This window comes from Python bivittatus, unplaced genomic scaffold (assembly GCF_059951505.1).
Source record: "Python bivittatus isolate LINGU-HERP-01145 unplaced genomic scaffold, Pbiv_v1 ctg000080_np1212, whole genome shotgun sequence".
Taxonomy (NCBI): Eukaryota; Metazoa; Chordata; class Lepidosauria; order Squamata; family Pythonidae; genus Python; species Python bivittatus.
The window spans coordinates 66,269,827-66,293,830 of NW_028277035.1; the positions used below are offsets into that span (position 1 = coordinate 66,269,827).

General features: G+C 37.5%; 1 protein-coding gene across 1 annotated transcript in view; it reads left to right on the top strand.

Annotated features, from left to right (window-relative positions):
- Positions 1–23,303, top strand: part of FAM194C (family with sequence similarity 149 member C) — a 53,549-nt gene extending 30,246 nt beyond the window's left edge. Inside the window, exons 8-14 of the mRNA XM_088134693.1 lie at positions 547–678; positions 6,090–6,210; positions 7,868–8,057; positions 9,660–9,677; positions 11,249–11,567; positions 14,393–14,500; positions 23,157–23,303. Of these exons, the coding sequence (XP_087990819.1) occupies positions 547–678; positions 6,090–6,210; positions 7,868–8,057; positions 9,660–9,677; positions 11,249–11,567; positions 14,393–14,500; positions 23,157–23,303 (1,035 nt within the window). The remainder of the gene's footprint in view (positions 1–546; positions 679–6,089; positions 6,211–7,867; positions 8,058–9,659; positions 9,678–11,248; positions 11,568–14,392; positions 14,501–23,156) is intronic.
- Positions 23,304–24,004: the final 701 nt, after the last annotated feature.

Genomic DNA, 24,004 nt, shown 5'->3' on the forward strand with positions numbered 1-24,004 from the left:
CATAGAGTCACTATCACCCAGTCCAAGTTAATTAAAAAGTTTAAGATGCCTTCAAGCCAAGCTCAATTCCTGGTAACTACATGAACACATCAATGCAATTTCTTGGCAATAGTTTAGAAGGAGTTTGCTGCTATCTTCTTTCCAGGATGTTGATCATCATCATCATCATCATCATCATCATCATCATCATCATCATCATCATCATTTCAGTCTAAAATATAGCTCTCATATTTCCTAATTTTTCCCCATTGAAATACTAACCAGGTACAGTCCTGCTTAGCTTTCCAGCCTAGGCAAAGTTGGCCAAGTAGTGTCACTATCTACTGAGACTATATTAGTATAATTAATGTCATTAGTGGGGGCTCAAACACTCCATTTATCGCAGCTTGTGTTGGCTCTGGTTGTATACCAAATCCCAGGTCAGATTTCAGCCTATGTGCATCTTTGCTAGTCCAGTTAAGAAAACTGTCACATATGACGGCGGGAAAATATCAGTTCTGTGTGAATCAGCCTCGTGACTCTAATTTATCTTTCTTTATTTCTTAGATAAATGAACAGTTAAAGTTAAAGGTTCTTGGCCAAAATTCCATGACAATTAGTTTTTCTGCCTTGAATGAAAACATCACCTTATCTTTGATAAGGCCTGGTTGTCTGCATGGATGCAAAGCTGATAAACAGGTACAAATGACCTAATGAAAGCACCCCCTTTTTTAAAAATCAGAGGGCTGATTTCCATTGGGACAATGAAGAAAAGACCCCTTCTGCATTTTGTAACCCTAATTAAAATTCATGAGAATTTGTGCCTGCCAATGCCGTGGCTCTAATGACCCATTAGGCGAGAACCAGTATGGTATATTTGTAAAAGCATTGAACTAGCATTGGGAAGATTCCAGTTCAAGTTCACCTTCAGTTATGAAAGGTCACTGGGTGACTTAAGGCCAGTTAGTGTTCCTTGCCCCAACCTACCTCACAGGATGGGTTTGTAGGGAGAGGGGGGAAGAGAGAGTACTATGTATACCATATTGAGTTTCTGAAGGAAAGGAGGCTCCAACTCTGACAGATAACAAACAGCATGGTTCAGTGTCATGTCTGGGTTATTCCTAAGTCTTCTAATGCTTGAGTAAAAGACTTATTGCATAATACCATACCCTTATAAACTTATACCTAGATTTTCTGCTTACCAGCAAAATTAAATTCTGCAATTAAAGCTATAGAGAAACCATACCTCATTCTCTCTCATTTCCCCCCTGCCCCCCCCCCAATACACACTGCATTTGACTCTTTTCAAATTGCTTCCCTGGAGCTCCATTGACCTTTGAAAGAAGCCCCCCAGGAGCTTTGCCGAAACCAGCAATAAGGACAACTTTCTTTCCAAAGAAAATTTCTACGTCCCTTCCCCCTAAATATTTATACTGTGGATGCACTTTTGTGGAAAGACAGTCTTTGCATTAAAATGTTTTATTACTCCACTGGTTGCCTTCATAGGGTGGCTAAATGACATATTTATCAGTCACTTGGTGTTAATTGGCCCATTCTTTAGATTAAGAAGTCATTGTTGCCTCAGCTGTCATTCCTCTCTCCACCCCCTACCGCCTTTATATGTATCTCCCACCCAGACACACAAACAGACACACTGCAAAATATACATTTTAGATTGCTTTTGTTATACCAAAACAAAGGAAAGCTATTGGTTCAAGCATTAAGGAAATGAAAAATGTTTTGAAAATGAAATCCATATGTATACAATGTATTAGTATAAAAGGGGCCCCATGTTGTCTCTGGCAATTTCTATCACTTCAACAGCACTTTCAAGCCACTTCAGGAATGCTCTGAAAGGGAGGCGAGGGGCTTCCGCTGTGAGTCATGGCTGACTGAATGAGCGCAGGTGACGACCACTGTGTAAAACGAAAGACTGGCGAGTAGATCAGTCCTTCAAAGCTCTCCAGACCAGGAGAGAATGGGAGTCCACCCACAAGTGCTCTGAATGGCAGCTCGTCATGAGGAGACTGTATAACAGAGGTCTCCCATGGGTTTGAGCACCAGAAGCCAAGGGAGACAAGATCTTTGCTCTCATCAGCAGCAAAGCCTTTAATAAGGACACTAAGCTGGCAAACTCAGTTTTTAACCATATTCGGAAATATTCAATTTAACCACTTTATGGATATTACAGACCTTCATAACAGCAAGCTTAATTTGACACCTGGTGAGCTTTTCCTTCTTCTTTGGGTTTAAGAAATTTTAAACAGAGACTTCAGAATTTAAAATAATATATAATTGGCAAAAAGAGAAAGGAAGGAAGGAAGGAAGGAAGGAAGGAAGGAAGGAAGGAAGGAAGGAAGGAAGGAAGGAAGGAAGGAAGGAAGGAAGGAAGGAAGGAAGGAAGGAGGATTTTGATTTAAGAAAGTTTTAAATGGATTGGGAGACCAGGGAGATTTGAAAAACAAGTATATAATTAAATAATATACTTGTGGGAAATGATTGAAATAGGACAAAACCCATATTAGGAATTGAGGCTGGATGAAGGTTGCAAATGGACACTAGAGGAAACTAAAGGACCAGGCTGAAAAGACTTAAAATTTCTCAGTCAGCTCTAACCTCTTCTTATCTTAAAGAGTTTTTTTATATATATATATAATTGGGCTGAGATATTAATAACTAAAATTTCAGAAAGGATACAGATTTCAATGGATACATTTTTAGAAGTTGATGGGAAAAAAAATAAAAACACTTTTACCTGATATAGACGTAATAGAGTTTGAAGGCATGGAAGACAACAAAATTGAGATCACAAAAATTGGAATATAAAAGACAAATCAAGAAAAGGATCTGGACGTGGAACAGCTGCAACAAAAAATTCTGGATGATGCCTCTTTTTGGGATTTACAAAGTAGGCTGGTGAAAGCTTTCAAGACTCCTCTTGAATGCCAATGATTGATGAAAGATCAAATCCTGCAATGCCATTGAAATGATTTAAAAGTTAAGATTATGAAGAGTAAAAAGAAGGAATATAAAGTTGGACTATTTGATCAGGGATAAATTCTTTTTTTGATATTTCTGGCAACTCCTAATGGACTTTTTGCTGAACCAGGACTGAAAAGATGTCAATTTCTGAATTCTGTTTTTCTTTTTTCTGTACCTCCTGAACTTTTCTTTTTTTCTTTTTACTTTCTAGTTTAGTTTTTACTCTGTTTATTAAAAACTTCAATAAAATTATTTAAAAATATGAATGCTGTGAAAGGGGTGATTCAGCAGGATCTGCATTTTCAAAAGATTTATGTGCTCAGGTGTGGAAAGATTACCACTTTGTACACATGGATCTGGCCATATCTGTGCTTTAAAAAGGTGCTTGTGTATGTGTATGTATGAAATGTGTGCACATGAAAGGCAATGGCTCATCCAAGACACTTTCAATCTTGCTATCCTCAAATCATCTCTCTTGCTCCTTGCTAAAAATGAGAGAGAAAGAAAAGGTGTGGGATGATTCTTTTCGGAGGCAAATGATGACAGTGGCACTGGTCTTGGCACTGCCAACATGTACAGTCTTTTGCTGAGGGGAGATGCTGCTGTTGAAGAAGAAAAGGTTCCCTGTTCCCATACTACACAGCTTGTAGCTGAAGTGCATGGTTTGTGCTTTTTGTGTAGAATTTAAATAAAGGTGATTTTCTTTGTGTAGAATTTAAATAAAGACGATTTGATAATGAGGAGGATTTCAGAACAGATGCTGTTTTGGTCAGTGTAACAGCTGCATAGCAGTTCTTCTGTTATTGTTTGTCACAGACCTGTTGCACAAAATAGGCAAGACTCTTTTGTGTTTCTTCTAGCACAAAATTATTTATTTTACTCCAGCTTCAAGAATTACAGATAAAGCTTTGGATCTATATGGGAAGTAAACTGAGTCCTTTAATGATCAGTTAGCAGTATTACTGACTACTTTACATCATGCTGTGCCCCACAATGAGCAGAGCTGGCTGGAAGATTTCAGTTCTTTTTCTATATAGTTATGAAGCCATGTCTGGTAACAGCCACAATCTGATAGGCAGTGGTTTACCATAGTCTGAGGTCTTATTTCTCACTTGCTATTTAATTCTTTTAACTGGTCATGCCAGAGGTTGAACCTGGAGTCTTTTTAAATGAAAGATGTGGGATGACACCCACATTATGGCTTTGTTGCACTAATCCATGTCCAATTCTCTTTCAGTCTCCAGGACACACTCCAGATGCTGGATTGTCTCTAAGATCTAATATTTAGAGTTATTCTGTCCAGTGCAGCGTCATCCTATTAATCTTATATGGATTATAATTATTGGTAGTTCTATCCTTTTTAAAGCTTTCTCCTTAATATTAGAACTTCTGAAATTCCCAGCTAAGTGTAGAGAAGAAATAATAAACAAAAAGTGAAGAATTGGAAAATACTGATTTAAAACATTAAATTAAAAAAAATGATATTACAACAATACATGTGATGGAATGCAGCAGAAGGGAAGAGGGGTAGAGACAGTCTGTACTGAGGGGTATCTCCCAGAGTAAATTCAATGAAGACAATGTCCTTCCAGCCTGAGAAGTTGCCAGCCAAGTGTAATTAATGCCCTTGCTTAACTCTAATAAGTGTTGTAGAAATAGCTGTACACATAACAAGGCAGACCTTATCTGAAGCAGAAGTTTTAATTTTGCCATTAGAGAAATAATGACCTTTGAAATACTTGTACATGCACATAAAAATAAATGTTTCATTGCCCCTAATTGTAAAAGCTGCAGGAAGGCAGGAGAAAAACCAGTAAAGGTGTCTGTTTAAAGGCCCTAGATTACTATTTCTTGACTTAAAAAATTTTGCATTGCTGAAAGAAACATGCCTGATCTTGTTTATGTTACAAAGAGAAAAAAATAATTTGCAAGTTTTCTGTGTGTTAAATGTCTGATCATTTCCCAAGAAACCAAACTCTCATGACAATATCTAAAAGTGATTCAATTTTGAAACAACAATTTGTTCATCAAAACTTGTCCATTTGGAAGTTTATTGATCAATCTTTCTGTTTTGTCAGTAAAGAACTGACTCAAGGACTAAGAATGAACCCACTTCTTTAGCTGAATTTTTAAAATCTGGAATGATCATTTCTTTCCAACCATGCAAAATTAAATTTTTAAATACACAGTTTTTGAGACCTCCAAGCCCAAAGTTCATAAGTGCTTGGACACTCCACATCCAAAGTTCATAAACTGATAAATTCCAAGTTTACAAAATCATATCAGCAATTATGTTCATATAACACAAAAACAGGACAACCATAAAATAAGCCCAAATCATGTGTCAAAGTCCCCTTAAATCTATTCATCTCCAGCATAAAAAAGTTGATGCCCATCTCTTCTTAAACATCTGCTGATGTATCTAATAAATAAGAAAAAGAAACTTTCAATGAATTAACCTTAAGTTCATTAATATCACTTGATTGACTGTGTATCATCTTATATGTATTGTGTTTTGTGGGGATGTCGGGGTTGTTGATGGGGATGAGAGATGTTTTGTAGGGGATTGCTTTTGTGTCTCTGCTGTTGTACACCACCCAGAATCATGTGACTGGGATAGTTTTGTTAAGAAATAAATGGCAATCTTTCTTTAAAACATTATTGAGTTGTCATAACACAATATTCTAATTCTACATTCCAAAGTTTCTGCACATTACCAATATTCATCTTAATAATATTTCAGCTCTCTTTAGAAATAAATTGTAGTTTTTATTAAGAATATAATAAAAACCTGAGGCTTAGTTTTTGTTTTTTTACCATTGCAATATTTTCTTATTCTGCTATTAATGAAAGGACAATAAATTGTCTTTTCAAAGAGACTGCTTGCTTTTAAATCTTTCCTCTCCTCTCCTCTCCTCTCCTCTCCTCTCCTCTCCTCTCCTCTCCTCTCCTCTCCTCTCCTCTCCTCTCCTCTCCTCTCCTCTCCTTCCCTTTCCTTTCCTTGGCTGAGCCTTACCCACTATGATGCCATAACTAAGAAAAAAGAATTCAGTCCAATCCTTGGGCTAAAAAATCACCAAATTCTACTATTGTACAATGATTTTTATCTTCCTTTTTTCTTTCCAAAGTTGACTTTAAAAACCATTGAAGCTGTGGAGAAAGAACACTGGAGAAGAAGCCTTATAGAAATTAAGAGGAGGTTTGAGAAAACAGTGAAACAATTTATTAACAGTGTTTTGATGATTTCAGGTATTGTCAATTTGCTGAATCTATGAAACTCACATTGCCTTAGTATTTAATTTGTATACTGAGTGCACTCTTTCATACAGATATACACAGCTCTCCTTCAGAGTGGTGATACGAATTACATTTGAAATGAAATGAGTAATAGTATGAATATGACATTAACTTAAATTTCAGAAATGATAAAATGACACAGATAAATGTTGCAAAGAAAAGTATATAGCTCTAATGGTCAAATTCTACATTCCAAACTGTTTATCTGAGTTAACATTCAGAACTTCTAATCCGATTCCTTCTGGATTTTGTGCTTATATTGTTCATATACATATCTGCAGTTGTTGCTGTGGCAAATGACTTCAAAAATAGTCATTTTTGTAGTCCTCCTTCAGCTGAAAAAAAGGATCCTAGAGCCTCTAAACATTTATTGTAGGAGAGTTTCTAGCTTTCACATAGAATATAAGCAGACATTGTAAGGAAGGAAGGAAAAAAGACTACTGGATGAGGTTTTAATGTTCTTACTGCTATGGATGTTAGATAACCTACACCTGTAGCTTCTTTAGCCAATGGACAAGTTATATTTCATCTTGCTTGTTATATTTTTCTTCAGAGACAGAAGGTACTGTTTCTCAGATCCTTCTGTCAAGAACAGTGGAAGTCCTGCTTCTGTGACTGTTATAACTCTGGCAATAAGACAGTTGTAGTTATATTTACCTAGAAATAATGTTCATTGTGGAAAGGCAGAGATGCATTACATACGGTACATACTGCACTTCGGATGCAGAGGCAAAATGTGCTTGAGAATACACATGGCTGTGAACCTGCCTGCAACTCCTTAAACCAGGACAGCTCCCAGATGATCCCAGAGGAGTCTGCAAACATGTGGTATATGAGCAACCTGTGCACTCCAAAGCATCCTTTGCCACTTGGGGAAGGACCATAGTTCGATGTAAGAGAATAGGTTGGCATGCAGAAGGTCCAAAATCAATCTTCAGCATTTCTTGGTAGGACTAGAAAAGTCCTAAAGCTATTACTTCTCAATATAGACCAGTACTTCTTTACCAGGTGTCCCTTATATGGTTGAAATTCAGCTTGCATAATCCACATCCAGTATGGCCATCATCTGGAGGGCATCAGTTAAGTAGAAGCTGTTGCATGTAGTACTGGTCTACAGCAGGTGGCCTGATTGTGAAGGGAGGCTGACACTGACTTAGTCCATGCAGCTGCTGACATCCCTGAGTCAAAAGCCTGGCAGTCTGGGACTGGGCTAGCAGACTGTTGTACACACGTTAGATAACACATATACGTAACATTTTATATATACAGTAGGTATGTATTGGGAAGATGTTTATATAACGTTAGCTTCTCTTTGTTCTGATGGCTGGGAAAATACTATATTTTTCTATTTGCCCAGATGTGTTTGGATCAGAGTAAGCGCAACCAAATATTATATAGAAGGACATTTAAAAGAGCAATCTCCTGGACTAATAAAATCAAAAGTATTATTATTTTTGCTAACTGCTATATCAACACTGGATATCTGTAAAAAGTAATTGATAATTATTACTCCCATTGTTATTTTTGTCGTCACTGTTAGCATTTTTACAATAATTTTTAAAATATATTATAATCTTTGTAATCTGCCCAATAACCTGTTGATTGGCAGGAATATGCTGCATAGACTATCCACTTGAATTTCATGCTTCAAAGCCTGTGAAGTGTATAACAATGACATCACCGCTTCAGGCCTGGGATCGAAAGCTAAGAGAAGAAGCTATTATTTCAGTTTCAGAAGGGAAAGGAAAGCCGGGTGTCAGACCAGTGAGCTTAACCAGTTACCAGCCATTTAAGAGAAAGTTTAGGACTGCCTCGCGGTGAGTGGGACAATCTTTTGGAGGAGGGAATTGTCCTTGGATGGAAAGCAGCACTAAATAGGTGGGAGAACAATATGCTCCTTGTGAAACAGAAACACTGGAGTCAGCCACAAAAGCCTAATGGAGAGTGGCAGAAGCTGAAGCATGTCAGCTTTGATGGCAGCCCTCCAGAGGGGTTCATGGAAGGTTGAAGAGAGGCAAATGATGAAAGAAGCATCATGATGGCCAGACACAAGTTCCATCCCTTTTGTACCTATGTCATTATGTGGCAGGCATGTACGAAAGGGATCAAGCTTGCCTTGCAATGGTGCGATGCCACTTTTGTCATTTTGATAAAACTGCTGGATCCTGTACATGTCACTACAGACATCCCAGATGTGTCTTCTGAACCTCTGGTGATTTTCACGGTCCTCAGAAGACATACCAACAATGACCATGTTTGCTTACTTTGGTCCTGATGGCTTGCTGCCTTACTTATTTCTGCCCCTAACTGGCACTGATTATGTGCCATCAAGTTGGTGTTGACTTTTAGAGACCACATAGATTTTCTCCAAAATAATTTGTCACCAACCTGGTTCTTCAGGTCTTCTAATAGTGCACCCATTGTCACAGTAAATAGGTCCATCCACCTTGCTGCTGGTCATCCTTTTCTATTTCTTTCCTTCTTTCCTAACTGACGCTACTTGGAAAACATTCTGAGCAAGTTGGCAGAGAGGCAGGCAGATCAAACAACATATATTTTGCTTTGCTCAAGTTATACATATCGGTATTAGTGGTGTTGAATTGCGAAGTGATGGTGAGATGTTGAAGGACAGAGGTGTCATCACCACATGACCTCCATGGCATCCTCTAAGCCAGCCTGCTGCCATCTAGTGTAGTGGAAGATGCTGTCTATTCACTGGCATTGAAGAAATCTTCAAATTCTGATCTGATTGGCTATTGGGAAAGGAGCTTCTTTTTATCCTCTGACAACAGCAATTGAGGGCAGCAACATGTCTTGGACTGGTCTTAAGCAGGTGATGTTCTCTTCTATTGGAGGTGATGTATAAGTGGACAATTTCAAAAGAGGATAAGGCCCCATTATATCAGATACAGCAGATCAGAAAAAATCAAAGGAAACTAAGAACTCTGGTATAGAATTTTGGAGACTACTTCAGGAATAGACAAGATGTAGCATTAGGACCACATACAACTCTTGGGCTTCAATGCAAGGCATTAATGTAGACTAATCTGTCTTTTCTCTGGCAGCTTCTTGCATTGAGTTAGGAATAGAGAAACAGAAAAGGGTGTGTCCAGAAAAAAAAAAAGGTGGCCCCATTCACTTTGGCTCTGGATCCATTCTTCATTGGCAAGCAGCCCCAAACAAATTACCCCTAAGACAGGGTTCCTCAATCTTGGCAACTTGAAGATGTGTGGTCTTCAACTCCCAGAATTCCCCAGCCAGCCTGGCTGGGGAATTCTGGGAGTTGTAGTCCACACATCTTCAGGTTGCCAAGATTGAGGACCCCTGCCCTAAGAGACTAATTCTCAGCAGAAAAAAGAGCTTTTGAAGGAAGTGTATTAAATGGATGGAGTAGGCAATAGACAGAGATTTGGCTTAAGGTAAGAGTGGACAATAGTGAATTTATTGTGGGTGTTGCTGCCTTCTGGGTTTCAGTGGGCCTTCTCACTAGTAGTACCTTAGTTATAGGGCATTTTCCCCCAAAGATGCTTCACTGAACTTTTATTGCCCTTTTGTTAGCCAAAAAAACACCAAAATAATATAAGTTACTGCTATAATGTCATGGCTTTTATCTTATTTATATGTATATGTGATTCTCATGTATACACATGCAGGTTTGCTTTTCAGCTGTTACTCTTTTTTGTAATCACTGTGATGGTATGACTGAAGGGCAGTATACATATTTTTTATTTACAGTATTCATATGCCCTCATAACAAATGTCCTCTGAATAGTAAAAATAATTTAATACTACAAAAAATAAATCTATAGTGAAAAGTCAAATATAGTATAACCTATCTATTACCTATCTATGATAATTATCTCTATTAAGTTTGACTAGGACTAAATGACTGGTAGAACCATTTTTATATCCAATCATTTTATAACTGCTTGGTTTTTATCAGTTTCAAAAAGTAATAAAGCTACTTTATAAAATACAAACAACAGGAACACTAACAAAAGTAAAGCAATTTAAAAAACCCTACAATATCTTAATATTGAAAATATCAGATAAAGTACAAGTTTTGTCTGATGTTGATTTATGTGAGCTTCTCTGAGGACAATATCTCAAAACTAAGACATCAATCAAGATAAGGCCTTGTCAGTCAGACATTGTTGCACTCATTCAATGTGGGCATCGGAGTAAGATATCCAAAGTGATTATAGAGGAGAGCATTACTTCCAGTGACATAATCCCAAACCATTTAGGTCTTGAAAGATTAATATCAGCATTTTGAATTTAGGATGGAAACAGATTGGCAGCAAGTGCATATAGAAAATATGGGTGGAATAAGATCATATCAACTGGTCCTAGCTATTTAATAAACTGAAATTTGGTTGTCTGAGTCTGGACCCACTGAGATTTTCTGTTCGTTTTCAAAGGCAGCCCTTGATTATAGTACTCCAAACCGGATGTCACCAAAAGGTGGATTATTGTAGCAAAGCTGGCCTTCTGCAGGCATTATGTGAAATGGCAGGACTCTAATAATCAGGGAAAACTGGAACAAATGCACCAGTTCTACCCTCTCTCTATAACCTTCAATGTGCTTTTTTTGTTACAATTCCCACCTGACCATGTAGTGTTGCACAATTCCACCTAACTATTGCATGGCCGGGTATTAATTGTAAAGAGGAGACCAGAAGATGGCAACAAGAATGGTAGATGTGTTAATGCCAGTAGTGGGGGGGTGGGTGTTAATTTGAAGTTATAAAGGCACTGTCCAGATAAGGGGACTTCCCCATAATTTCTGAATGGAATCCAGGTTTTAATTTACTGTGTTCCAGGTGTGCCTCTAATACAGATTGGGAGGAATTTAAAGTGTACTGAAAATTGTACTAACATTGATCCTTTCCAAATCTTATAAGCTTCAATATTAGCTGCATATTTATTTAATTTTCCATTTCCTTTTTCTCATTCTTTTCTTTCAAACCTCTTCACCTACTTCACACAGAGCCAAAGAGGAGACCCCAGCTAGAGATGCTAGCCCTGCACCTGAGCTCTGGGCAATTTCTCCTACTGACTGTCCAATTGTGCTGCGCAAAATTTTGACCAAAACCAATGATGGTTTAGGCTGCAAATGTGTAGTGAAAATCCCATTAATTACCGACTTGGAATTTGAAAAGTTTATCACTGCCCCAAGAAACCCTCATCAAGTCATTGTGATATGTGTGTTGTCACCACAAAAACATTCATATTCTCCTTTCTTTGAGTGGTCTGTTGAAAAATTGTACATACATATGCAGCACGGCCGTCCCTCACCTTGTGTTCAGGTAAGCTAAATGTTGACGCTTTGCACATTGATTTTCCTAAAGCAAGTTCATTCTTCTTAGCTAGCTAATCACTGTTACGTTATGGAACTGTGATAGTAATGTAAGAGTAGCATGTTATTAGGAGAGTTCACTGACCACAGAATTTGACTCAGGCTATTATTTCATGATCTGGAACAAAATTAGAAGCAACCCATTTATACTTGGGATACAAGCTTAAAGCAAGATTCATTCATTAGTACAGAACAATGGAAATGGCCTTACAAAATAGAGCAGCATCTACAAACACAGGAAATGGCCCACTTTCAGGGATACAGAGGTAAGGATGAAAATACTTCAGGTTTGGAAAAGATTAAATGATACAGGCGTAGTTCCATATACCCTGTCAATATGAAATAACATCAATCCTGAAGTCGCTGCATTGGTTACCAGTATGCTTCCAGGCCAATTCAAAGCACTGGTTATTCCCTTTGAAGCCCTGTACCAGTGTTTCTCAACCTTGACAACTTTAAGGTATGTGGACTTTAACTCCTAGCATAACTGGCTGAGGAATTCTGGGAGTTGAAGTCCACATATCTTAAAGTTGCCACGGTTGAGAAACACTGCCCTATAGAGTAGGGCACTGGGATAAATCAGGCAACAGCTTGTCAGAACCAAATTTGCCTGTGCAATCCAGACATCTAGAGAGAATCCTAGATTCTTGTTAAGTTTATGGGGTTTGGACCAGGCAGAAGTCTTCTTAGTAGTAATAATAGTAGTAATAGTAGTACTTTATTACAGTCATTGACCAGCTCAAAAGAAGCAGAAGAGAAAACAAAACAAATGGTGAGACAGCAAATAAAAAAAGCCAATAATTATAATACTGGAGTGGTCAAAGTATGGCATATTTTACAAAAACAAAACTTATCCACATTAAGAGAAATAAAACCATAATGATTGGATAATAACAACTCTAAATAAAATGGATCCAGGCAGCCTAGAAATCTGATTGGATAGGGCATTATTAGCTGTAGCACTTCCCAGCCTTTTGGCTGAGTTCAAGCCTTCTCAGGTTGGCTCACACTCATTAGAGCACTCTGCCCAAGAGGTACAGATAGCCCCAACCATCTTTATCTTTCACAAAATAAGGATATTCTGTCTGAATGTGCTTTTGGCCCTTAGCTGTTCCTAGGCACCTTATTTACACATTCTTTTATATTGAATAATTGTTATTGTTTTCCCACCCCTACCTTGAGACTATCAGGATTGGGGTAGGATGGATGGATGGATGATAGACAGACAGACAGACAGACAGGTACAGGGGAATATTAGAGATTTGGGAGTCAATGTATATGAAAACTGCAGGAACTTTTGACAAGACACTTGTTCAAGTGAAATTACAGCAATGGGGACACCCCGATCTGTTATGTTAATGGAGGTTTTGTTTTCTCTTAACTCCTGCAAGATGGACAGTGGGAGGAGCAGAAAGATTCAGAAATGAAATAGATGGGATAAAGAAGCCTCTCCAATCTGCATACAGTGGTTTCAGCCCGGACTGAGGCCATGTGTGTTTACAATAAAGTAAAAAAAGAACAACGAAAGGATTAGCTGATTACTACATACACAGTATAAGTCATAACCTAACAAATAAGCCCCAATAGACACAACAGAAATTATCTCAGAATAAATGTCCATAATATTGCATTGTGTATTATGAAAGATAACTAAATCATAGTTTTTATTTTCTTTCCATAATTTATTCAAAAAAAATCTGATTAGCTGCCAGATTTTGAGACAGAGAATATACACCCCTCAGCTGAATCCATTTTCTCATCTGTCTTTTTCACAAAACAAATTGGTGGGATTTGTTGTAAATTATATATTATAAATACCTATTACCATTGTTGATTAAAGTAGAATTGCCTTAGTAGATCAAAGGCAAGACTCATCTGCTCCACCATTTTTTTCAACAGTGGCCATTTTGCTGACTCTTGTTTGAATTCAGGATCTAGTGGTATATATTTGTTCTGAATATGGAAGTTTAATTTAGTTGTAATGGACAATAAACTCCCCTGTGAATTTCTCCATCCCCTTAAAATATATTAACATAACGAAAAGATTACATTTTAAGGGCAGATGGAATAACTATCTCCAGTTACTCTTTATATTTAATTTAGACATCTGACCTCAGCTTCTGTTTTTTTATGCTTTTATTTGATTGTTGGAGTTGTGGGAGAGAATTATGGGCTATCTGGGGTTTTAACTGTGTGCATGTTTTGGTTCTTAGTTTTTGGTTCTTTTTTCATAGCGTTGCCTTTTGACCTGGCAACCAGCTATAGCTACCATGTTAATTGCTCATGTAGAAAAATAGAGAAAAAGAGATTTGGTATCCATAACAGGAAAATAGAGGGGCTGTGAAGTGAGCTTCTACACTGCCTTTGTCTTCTGGTGAGACTCTTCTGTCTAGTTTGAGTGTGCAACCTGCAGATGAAACTACATGCAGACATTGGTTTATCATATGGACTTTGGTTTGAAAATCCTCCCACCTTCACTCCGTCTCCACCAATTTTGGGTTCAGGCCATACACACAGCCAGAGTGTAGATCTGACAATCTACACTTGAACCAGCCAGGTGGGCAAAGATCAAATTTTGACTGAGGTAATACAGACAGAAGAATAAGTCTCCCACCTTTGATCAGAAAGAGCTCTAGCTATCTCCAGTTCACCTTGTCTGCCTGGTGAAGCATAGTTTCTCCATTTGATTTCTTTTCTAGTATATAAAAAATTGTTTATGTGACAAGTGCACAGGACATTTCCATAAACTGATAGAATAATTTGCTGCCTTTCCAGTGCAAACATGATCCCTACCGTTTCCTGAAATATGATCTAGAGAACCCACTGAACAAAACACCTCCTCTTCTGGTGCAGAAACATGGTGTCATTCCTGGAATGGTAGTGGCAAGTATCTGATGGTTTTCTTGCAATGCAAGTTGGCCTCTTTAGTTCATTGACACTGCAGAAATTGTTTCCTCATAATGCATACAGGCAGTTTTCCCTAACCTAGTACTCTTCAGATTAATTGGAGTATAACTTAATAATCTACAACCACATATGTGGATTAGAAACTATATGAGTGTTGAGAGTCCAAAACATCAAGAAAGTACCATGAATTATGTTAATGGACAGGGAAAGAAATACTCTTAGTAAAGGAAGTTCCTTTAAACTCCTACTTTCCAGACTCAGATCTTTGTCCCCCTCCTAGCAACTTGAATCAGCCAAAGATCAAGTTCATAGGTGACAGAGATGGCTTCAAAAATATCCTGTCCACTCTGAAGAGCCACAGGCTCAACTTAAGAAACAAAGTCCCAGATTGCAGCTCACAGCAAATATGAGTGATATTAATATTCTTACTTGACTGACCTTCTGGCCCACCTTTCTCTAACAGGGTCTCCTCTAAATTGTGCTTCTGGCTGGCATGTCACAGATGCAATAAGGGTGGAGAAGTATAGTTCTGCTTTACTGTCCTTGCCACTACTGCCTAGGCCAGTGTTGTCCAAACTTGGCCACTTTAAGATGAGTGGACTTCAACTCCCAGAATTCCCCAGCCAGCCATGCTGGCTGGGGAATTCTGGGAGTTGAAGTCCACTCATCTTAAAGTGGCCAAGTTTGGACAACACTGGCAAAGGCTCAAACCCACAAGCGCCACCTTGGCTGCTTTCCTAACCACTAGCGGCGTGGTCTGCTGTTTCCTTCTTCCATGATGTTTTTTAGATTTCCCAGTCTAGTTTTCAGAGACTTTCTGGTATCCTCTTGGGCAAATAGTAATCAGGCTCAACCTTTGCAAGTTCCTATCCAGACAAGGCCAGTCGGGCACTGCTCCCTGTTGCTGAGGTAGATACTAACTGCATTCTTGACAATATTCTGCACATTTTTGTTATAAAGGACACACATAGAGAATCCTAGGTAACTTTGGGTACATGGGGTAGGTGGGTAGGAAGAAGTTTCCCTTCTTTTCTTTACACTAAAGTCTCAGCAAAGCATCTCTGATGCTGTATTTCACAGTTAGAGAGGTCATGTTTATGATTACATTAAACTAAAATAAATTTAATAAACATTAATTCCATATGGGGTTATATTTGCATAATTACTCAGAACTAGGTCTCACTGATTCAACAGGACTTGCTAATTAGCCAGGTTTATAACACTCACATATAAGTTGTGATCTCTATTATAATAATACACTGTGAAATATTTCCCTTTTCTTTAAAAGGAAAATAAAGACTGTAATGTTCAGTCTCTATCTGATTTAACCTTTTTACCTGATCTGTAAAATCAACATCCTGATTTCAGCTTAAAGGACAGGAAAATGGAGGCATCAAGAGAAGGTCTTCTTCATGTACATAAAAATGGAACAAGTGAATGTCAGAGATTGGAATCTTATTCACTGCCCCCAAATATGCCAAAATCACACAACTGTGTTAAATAATAGAGGCTTCTAGTTATGCCTGGAATACATTTGATTTGTTTTGGGGTCTAGATAAAGGGAGACATTTTATTCAAGTTCATTGACAGTGGCACCTACTCAGATAAAACAGAGACTTTTAGTAAACACGAAGTCTTTTTGTGTTCCAGTACTGCTTCTTTATTGCTTGTGAATCCCTCAGTCTGGAAATGTAACACCTTCGGCGGACACATTCAGCATTCCAAGGATTATGCTGCTGCGATTTTTTTTCCTTTTAGTATATCAGAAGTTATTGGGTACCACTCCTATTTTGTATTAAAATGCTGTGGGGAAAATACAGCTGATGTTTGTGAAAATGAGAAAGGGGTTTGTGTTGCTTGAGAGAACTTTTATTTATTTTAGCAAAAAGCTCACACCTATTTGGGAAGAAACTAATAGATAAAATTGTGAAATGTGCAGATGAATTTCACTTTCAAAATTAAATATTACCAGGATTATCTTAAAAATAACACCTAGAGCTATGAAGGCCATTATTAATCAGCTCCATTTTATAGTCCATGTCAGTAATACATTATTCCAAGCTGACTGTTAATTGTTTTCAGCTTAACAAATGGAGCTTTAGTGTGTGACTTTTCCTAATAGATGTGATTTTTAATATAAATTTTAGCATCTTAACGTTTTTATATATAATTTAACACATATTTCCATGATTTTTAAAAAAACATACATTTCTCGCTCCCAACATACATTTTTGAAAGCAGCTTTCAGAAATTTATGCTTTTTTTTTTACACAAATTTTTCTAACAAGAAGTTTTTATTAGAAAAATACAAATGCTCGCGGATTCCATTCAGTGCTGTTGCTGTCCAATCCATGTCAGAGTTCATTTTGCCAGTCCCTGAAAATCTGCTTTCATAGAATTCATGGTGGATTATTTTTATAATACTACTGACACTGTTATTTTTCAACTTTTTCATAGATGCCAGTAGCCCTTGTTTCTCAATTTAATTTAGTTAGCTTTTAATTAACTTGAATTTTCAGCACCAAGAGCTTCTTAAGAGTTCAGCCTACTCCTATGCATACCTTCTTTGAAATATGTGAATTTATTTTTAAGTAAATATAGTCAACCCTTGGAATTTCAGCCATAATATTGTATGTGACAGGTACAATTAATAATGTGGATATTAACCAGATGTCAGGCTAGCAACATGAGGTTCCATAATATCTTTGATGGTTTCCTTTTTTTTAGTCAGTGAAAATATTTATCTGTCCAAGGATATGAGAATAAAGACTATTCTTGTACTTGTGGAAGTGGCTCTAATATGAAAAAGCATGTATGAAATGTTTAGATAGTCATTTAGGTGTGTGGGTAAAAATCCAGACTGGGATTTGACATAGATTAGCAAGGATGTCTAACTTCCAGATGTTCAACAATGGCAGACATGCTGCTAAAATTAAGAAACCATGGGAATCCCAGGAGTGGTTTTATCTGTGAAAGGATTGAAAGCTTTGAGAATCCTAAATCTATTTCTTTACTATCTGCTCCAGCTGGTTAATCTCAACAGTCTAACATAAAACAAAGTAGAACTGACAAATTTGAACCCTGTCCACTCCTACTCAAAATATTGTATATAATCACTGTTTATGGTCATAATTACCATTAACTGGGGGAAAAAGTCACTTCAAAAACTTCTTGAGCACATCATAGACTTAAATTTGTCCTTCCTGCATGAAAGAATGGCAAAAGCAGTTATTAGTAATATAACTTTTATCCATGGATTAGGTATACAGAGGTCAATTGCTAACCATAGGACAGCAACAAATTACAGCACAGAGAGACTATTTCTGTTCTCTCTGTATCAATGGGCATGCCAGCAAGCCAGCAAGCCTATGGAAGGTTGCCTTGCTGATTCTAGTAGGACTTTAACATCCAGAGAATAATAAATCATTCTGCTGAAAACTACACAAGCAGCCTACAAGGTGATCAAAATAATGATGCAGTGTCTGGCTTGGGAGCAAAACTGCTGCACAAAGGGATTTGAAAATAGTCCCAAACTGAGCAGAGTTAGTTGTATTAGCTGCAAATACAAAGTTCATCAGTGCTGATTTTGCAAAAGTCAAGACATCTGTCCCTTGATCTTAACCAATGATTGCTTGTTCAGCCATGGAAACACATGGTCTTCTGTCCAGGCTGATGGAATAGCCACTAGCATCAACAACAATTATTCAGAATTAGAAGAACAACTCAGCTCTTTACAGTGGGCAAAATTAACTAACACCCTGCATGTCTGCATGCAAATAACTCCTAGTGTGTTGAGATACTCCTAGTTAAGATTGCTTTGGATTGTAGTTTTAAAGTGCTTTTCCATGAACTAAAATGTAATTACTTAGTGTTCAAACTACACACATACCATCAATCCTAGTATTTTCCTTCTGTTAATGTCATAAAGATCCTTAATATCAAACAATATTAAACCCAAATTATAGTTATATTCTTTTAACAAATGGGTTACAAAGTACAACCTGCTTGCAAAAAATCAGAATTCCCAAGAACTGGAGATATATTTTCAGTAATAATGAGTTTGGAAAATAAGCCAAGTCCAAAAACGCAGTTGAGTTGCTTCCTTATGATCATTCCCCTCCCCCCTTTGATAATTCATAAAGCAACCACAGCAATGTTATTGGCACAGAAAAATTAATAGGATAAAAATATAATTTCCCTAAGGGGTAATCAGGCAGGCCAGCTTCCCTTTTCTCCCTCTAAATGTCATCTCAAACTCTTTCAAGAGGGAGATCCAAATGCATGAAGATTGGTTACAGTAACTTTAATTACATGTCATCAAGTCAGTGTTGACTGTTAGGGACCACATAGATAGATCTTCTCTAGGATGATCTTTCTCCAACCTGGTCCTTCAGTATTCCAGCGGTGTACCCTTGCCACTGTACTTGATTCCATCTATCTTGCTGCTGGTTGTTCTCTTCTTTCCTTTCCTTCCACCTTTCCCAGTGTTATAGACCTACATTAAGACACCTACATTAATAGACCTATAGTAGCTCTCAAGAGAGTTACTGCAGGTCTTCACATAATGTGTTCAAAGTATAATAATTTGAATGTGGTCATATGTCCCTTGAGGGAGAACTCTGGAGTGATTTCTTCTATTATATGGTTGTTTTCTTGGTTGTCCATGATATTCTAAGGAGTCTTATTCAACACCAAAGTTCAAAAGCAACAATAATCTTTCTATCCTACTTCTTCAAGTCCAACTTTCACTTCTATACAGTGTCATGGGGAATATCACTGCCTGCATGGTTCTGATCTTTGTAGGTATAGTCACATCCTGGCATTTGAGTATGTTTTCCAAGGCCTTTGTTGCTACTCTATCAAGTGTTAGTCTATGTCATATTCTTTGACTGCTGGTTCCTTTACTGTTGATAGTCGATCCTAAAAGGCAAAAGCTATTCACCACTTTAATATCTTCATTGTCAATTCTAAGGCTGGTTGCTGTACCCGTTTACGTTAGTTGGTCTTCTATATATTTAAACTTAGTCCCATTTTTTCATTGTGTTCCTTAACTGGGGGAGCTGGGCGGCATATAAATTTAATACATAAACAAACAAACAAACAAACTTCCATTACAGAGTTTGCAGACCATTTGCATTTTTGGCTATCAGAGTAGCGTCCTCACAGCATAGTACAGGTTATTGATGTTTCTTCCTCCAACATTAAAGCTACACTCATCTTCTTCCAATCAAGCTTTTCTCAAGATATACTCAGCATACAGGTTGAATAAATAAGGGAAGAGCATACATCCTTGTCTCATTCCTTTGCCCATCTGGAGCCAGTCTGTTTTGCCTTGTTCCATTCAGACTCTGGTTTCCTGGCCTGTGTATAGGTTTACAGTCACCTTAGAGTGCTCCATTTTCCAAGATCCGTACAATCAGACTTTCATTACAGCAAAAATACCCCTCTTTCATTTTTTTTTTTTTTGCATCGCTCATGTAAGATAACATGAATCCTAAAATGAAAGACAATAAGAAAGAGGCAGACAGAACAAGGTCTACAGATGAAATATCTTCAGAAAATGATAATGTTCAAAGGAACTAGTTTAACTATTGTGCCCAGCCCCAATTAAATGGAGGAACTGAAGTGTGATGGAACCCTGTGGCATCCCACATGATATCAGTGTTTCACACTGATGATGTTACCTATTTGGGTACTGAAACGTCTGCAAGCAAACAACCAAGCTCAGAAAGCATCAAGAACTCCACAGTTCAACCCTGAGCTACTGATATTCTCTTCTACCCACTGAATTGCCATACCGTTAAGCACAGAGTTAAGTAGCATATTAACCAGAATGTCACCCTTTTGTCAAATGCCATGGTTCCCACAATCTACTAAGAAAATTACTCAGTTAAAAAATGAGGCAAAGTTAATTTGGTGACAAGATTTATTCTCGATAAATCTATTCTGACTAGTAATTACCACATTGTTTTCAAGACATTTATATAATGATTGCTTTTTATCTGCTTCACAATTTTCTCAGTTCAAACTGGCCTGGATCATCATCATCATCATCATCATTATCATCATCATCATCATCATCATCATCATCATCATCATCATTATCATCATCATTATTCATTATCATTATCTTCTTCTTCTTCTCCTCCTCCTCCTCCTCCTCCTCCTCCTTTTTTCCTTTTTTCCTTTTTTCCTTTTTTCCTTTTTTCCTTTTTTTAATAGGGGAAATATCTGCCTTCCTCTCATCTTCTGGAATTTCACCTCTTCTCCAGGGTTTCTCAAAAATAATACCTAAAAGTTCATTCATTCAGGATGTTAGAATACAATTTGTTTGATCCTGTAGTTCTGAACTCATTTCAAGAAATAGCTATTCCTTGACCATTGTGTCTAATGGCAGTGAGAGTTGCAATCTGACAAGTGCTGAGGGCACCAGACTGGCAGAGGGTGGTTTTGACTATCCATTTACCCAAGAATGTTTAGCATTGAAGGGCGTCAAACACAGGTCAGCCACATGCTGGCTGGGAGAATTCTGGGAGTTGAAGTCCACACATCTTAATGTTGCAGAGGTTGAGAAGCACTGCTTTAGAGTGATGAAGGTGAAGTCTTACAGTGACCATTGTGAAAAGAAAAATTCTATCTTGCTTCACTTGATCTTAACCATCTTATTACAGATTAAAACTTTCCAGTGAGCTGTGAATTTTTAATAAACTGTAAAATCTTACCAATAATAGGAAGGAAATCATTTCTCCAGAAATTTGGAAAAAAATATTATAGAAATTACCTTTTCCAGTTTCAGGGCTGCCTGAACAAACATGGCTTTAATACCACACCTTCTGAGTGGGGTTGTAGAAGGGTTGGCTTCACCTCACTTGCAGTTACTTCTTTATCTGCAGTTTATCTGCAGTTTATCTGCAGTTACTTTCTTTATGTCTTTAACATTTAAATCTGCAGCCCACTAGAGGGAACTGCTGGCTCTCTGAAGAGGCAGAGTTGTGAAGTGTGGAAACAGTAAGTTATGAAGCAGCCAAATTCTTTGGCTGCAAAATGCACTCTTTGTTCCTTGCACAGAAGCAACAGTAAATCATACAAAATGAGCAAGTGGTTGTCAGCTACCCATTTCCAGTGAGCTATCTTATAGTTTCCAAACCTCTCTGTCACAACTCTTTCCTGCACAACCTCACCCATCCACCGGATCAGAAACCCTGAAAGGTCCCTTGTGCTGTAACAATACTCTTCCTTTTGCCCAATCAGAATCACCTATAAGGGTTGTCCAGTGCCCATCAACTCATCAATGTTATCCCTTTTGCTGCTTTTTCAGTTAAAAGAGCCTGTTGCTATTATTCTGCAATTTCTTTAGGACATACATTTATTTCTCTGATAAATTATTGTAAAAAATATTGCACTGCAGGGCAGGAAACTTCCCTGGGCAAAGTGACCTCTGTGCAGCTTGGGTCACTGTTCTCACTAGTACCATTACTGTAATTTCCCACAATACCTCAGAATTTGTTACAACAGAGGCACTGTAGAAAATTACTATGGTAGCCAGACTCAGTTTTCCAACACTGCTTAGAGTGCTGGGCAGAATTTCTTTTTAAAAAGGCAGGAGGGCAGGACAGCTACCAGCAATGGATCCTACTCAGTCCCATATCTCAGCAATTGGCCCAGGATGCCAAGTGTACTATTATATGTTATAAGAAGGATGGCCACTGCCAGGAGTTACACTGCCCTCTAGATAGTACAGTAGAACAAAAAACAAAAAACCATAGTGGGTTCTCTTTCTCATCCCACCAACAATGGTCAGGTCCCAAGATAGATTGAACTCTCTATGGTAATAAAAGCTTCCAATGGTGACCCATACTACATCTCGCTCGCTCTCCCTCTCTTTCTTTATTACTATTTGTGCATTAAAACTGGATGTAACATCCCTGGTTTAAAGGCATAGGACTAGGCTTCCTGGTACAGGCTGCATACTTCTATTAACTGAAAGACCAATCTTCTAGAATAGGATAACTCTTTTCAATGAATAGCTTCACATAGTCAGGATCAGGCCCAGTTGCTTGCAAACTAAAAATAGAGGTGGCTCAGACATGTGAAAAGACTGTTCTATATCAGCAACTGATCATTGGTCTGATATTGAAATATAAGCTTATAGTCAGGCTGTGTATTTGTTTATTAGCAGCCCCTCACACCTTATATACAACAGACATTGCGTAGTTTCACTGAATTACATAGGCTTGCCTGAGAATAAGTTTCACTAAATGGAGCTGATTTCTTAATAATCATGAGTAGGATTGGGTTATAAAACAAAACCTGCAACTCTTTTTATTATCAAAGTGAGCAGATCATTTTAAAAAACAAAGGTGCAAATTTATTTGTTGATAATATTACTGTAACTTTTATGAGATTTAAAGTAGTATTAAAGTACTCAGCATTAGTAGTATTAAGTGATGTGAAGGAAGTGTGTGTGCAGATATAGCTATCAGAGGCCTTTACATCTGAGTGAAAACATTTAAAGCTCCAGTACAAAACAGGAAAAGGAAACCATTTGGTCCAAGTCTTCAAGCTCAATCTTTTTTGTTGTTGTTGTTGCAAAGCATTTTTGTTCCTCTCCTTCCTGTCTGTTTGTCAACAGATGTATGCCGGAGGGAAGCTGCTCTTTGGGAGCTGTGTTTTCAACGGATACAGCTACAGCAAGAGGGACCTGCTGAAACAGATCAACCAAGTTTGCCTTGACTGCAGAAGAGGTCACTTCCTGCCACAGAGTTTCAAATTTAGGTAAAACATAAAATTAAGAGGAAGAGAAAAGTAAGAATGGGGAGAGGGAAAGCAATAACACACTGAGGTCTATGTTTACTACATTAAGTTGACAAGAATGAGTTGTAACGAGAAGAATGAGATTACATAAACACATTGTAGGGTGAGTGACAAGGAGGAGAGGAGGAGGAGAAAAATAACAGTAATAGTAGCTTGGCAGCATATTCTTTCTTGCTATGGTTCACGTTTCTAAAAATTGGGCTTCTAACACATACATAACTTAATTTATAATCATATAATAATCTGATTTTAAATCAATTTATTGTAATGACATTGTAACTGTGTGCAATATTATCTGTTCATATATTAACAATTTGTGACATAGTTCTATTTTTGAATCTACTGAAGACTTAAGATAATAATAATAATAATAATAATAATAATAAATAATAAGGTTTTGCATGTTGTTATATGTCCTTGTTTCACATTATTAAAAACATTATCTTTAATTTTGGGGGCTTGACATGATGGTACAGAATATTTTATATTACAGTAATAAACAGATGCGTTTTCATAGAAACAAATGAAGTTGAAAGTTGAAACATAATCAAGTTGCCTTCCTCCTCCTTGCCTTCCTAAGTTCAAATCCCAACATTATTTTGGAAAATCTAGATTTAAAAGATATATTGTTGATTTCAGCAATAATAATTCCATGTCATCTAGTTC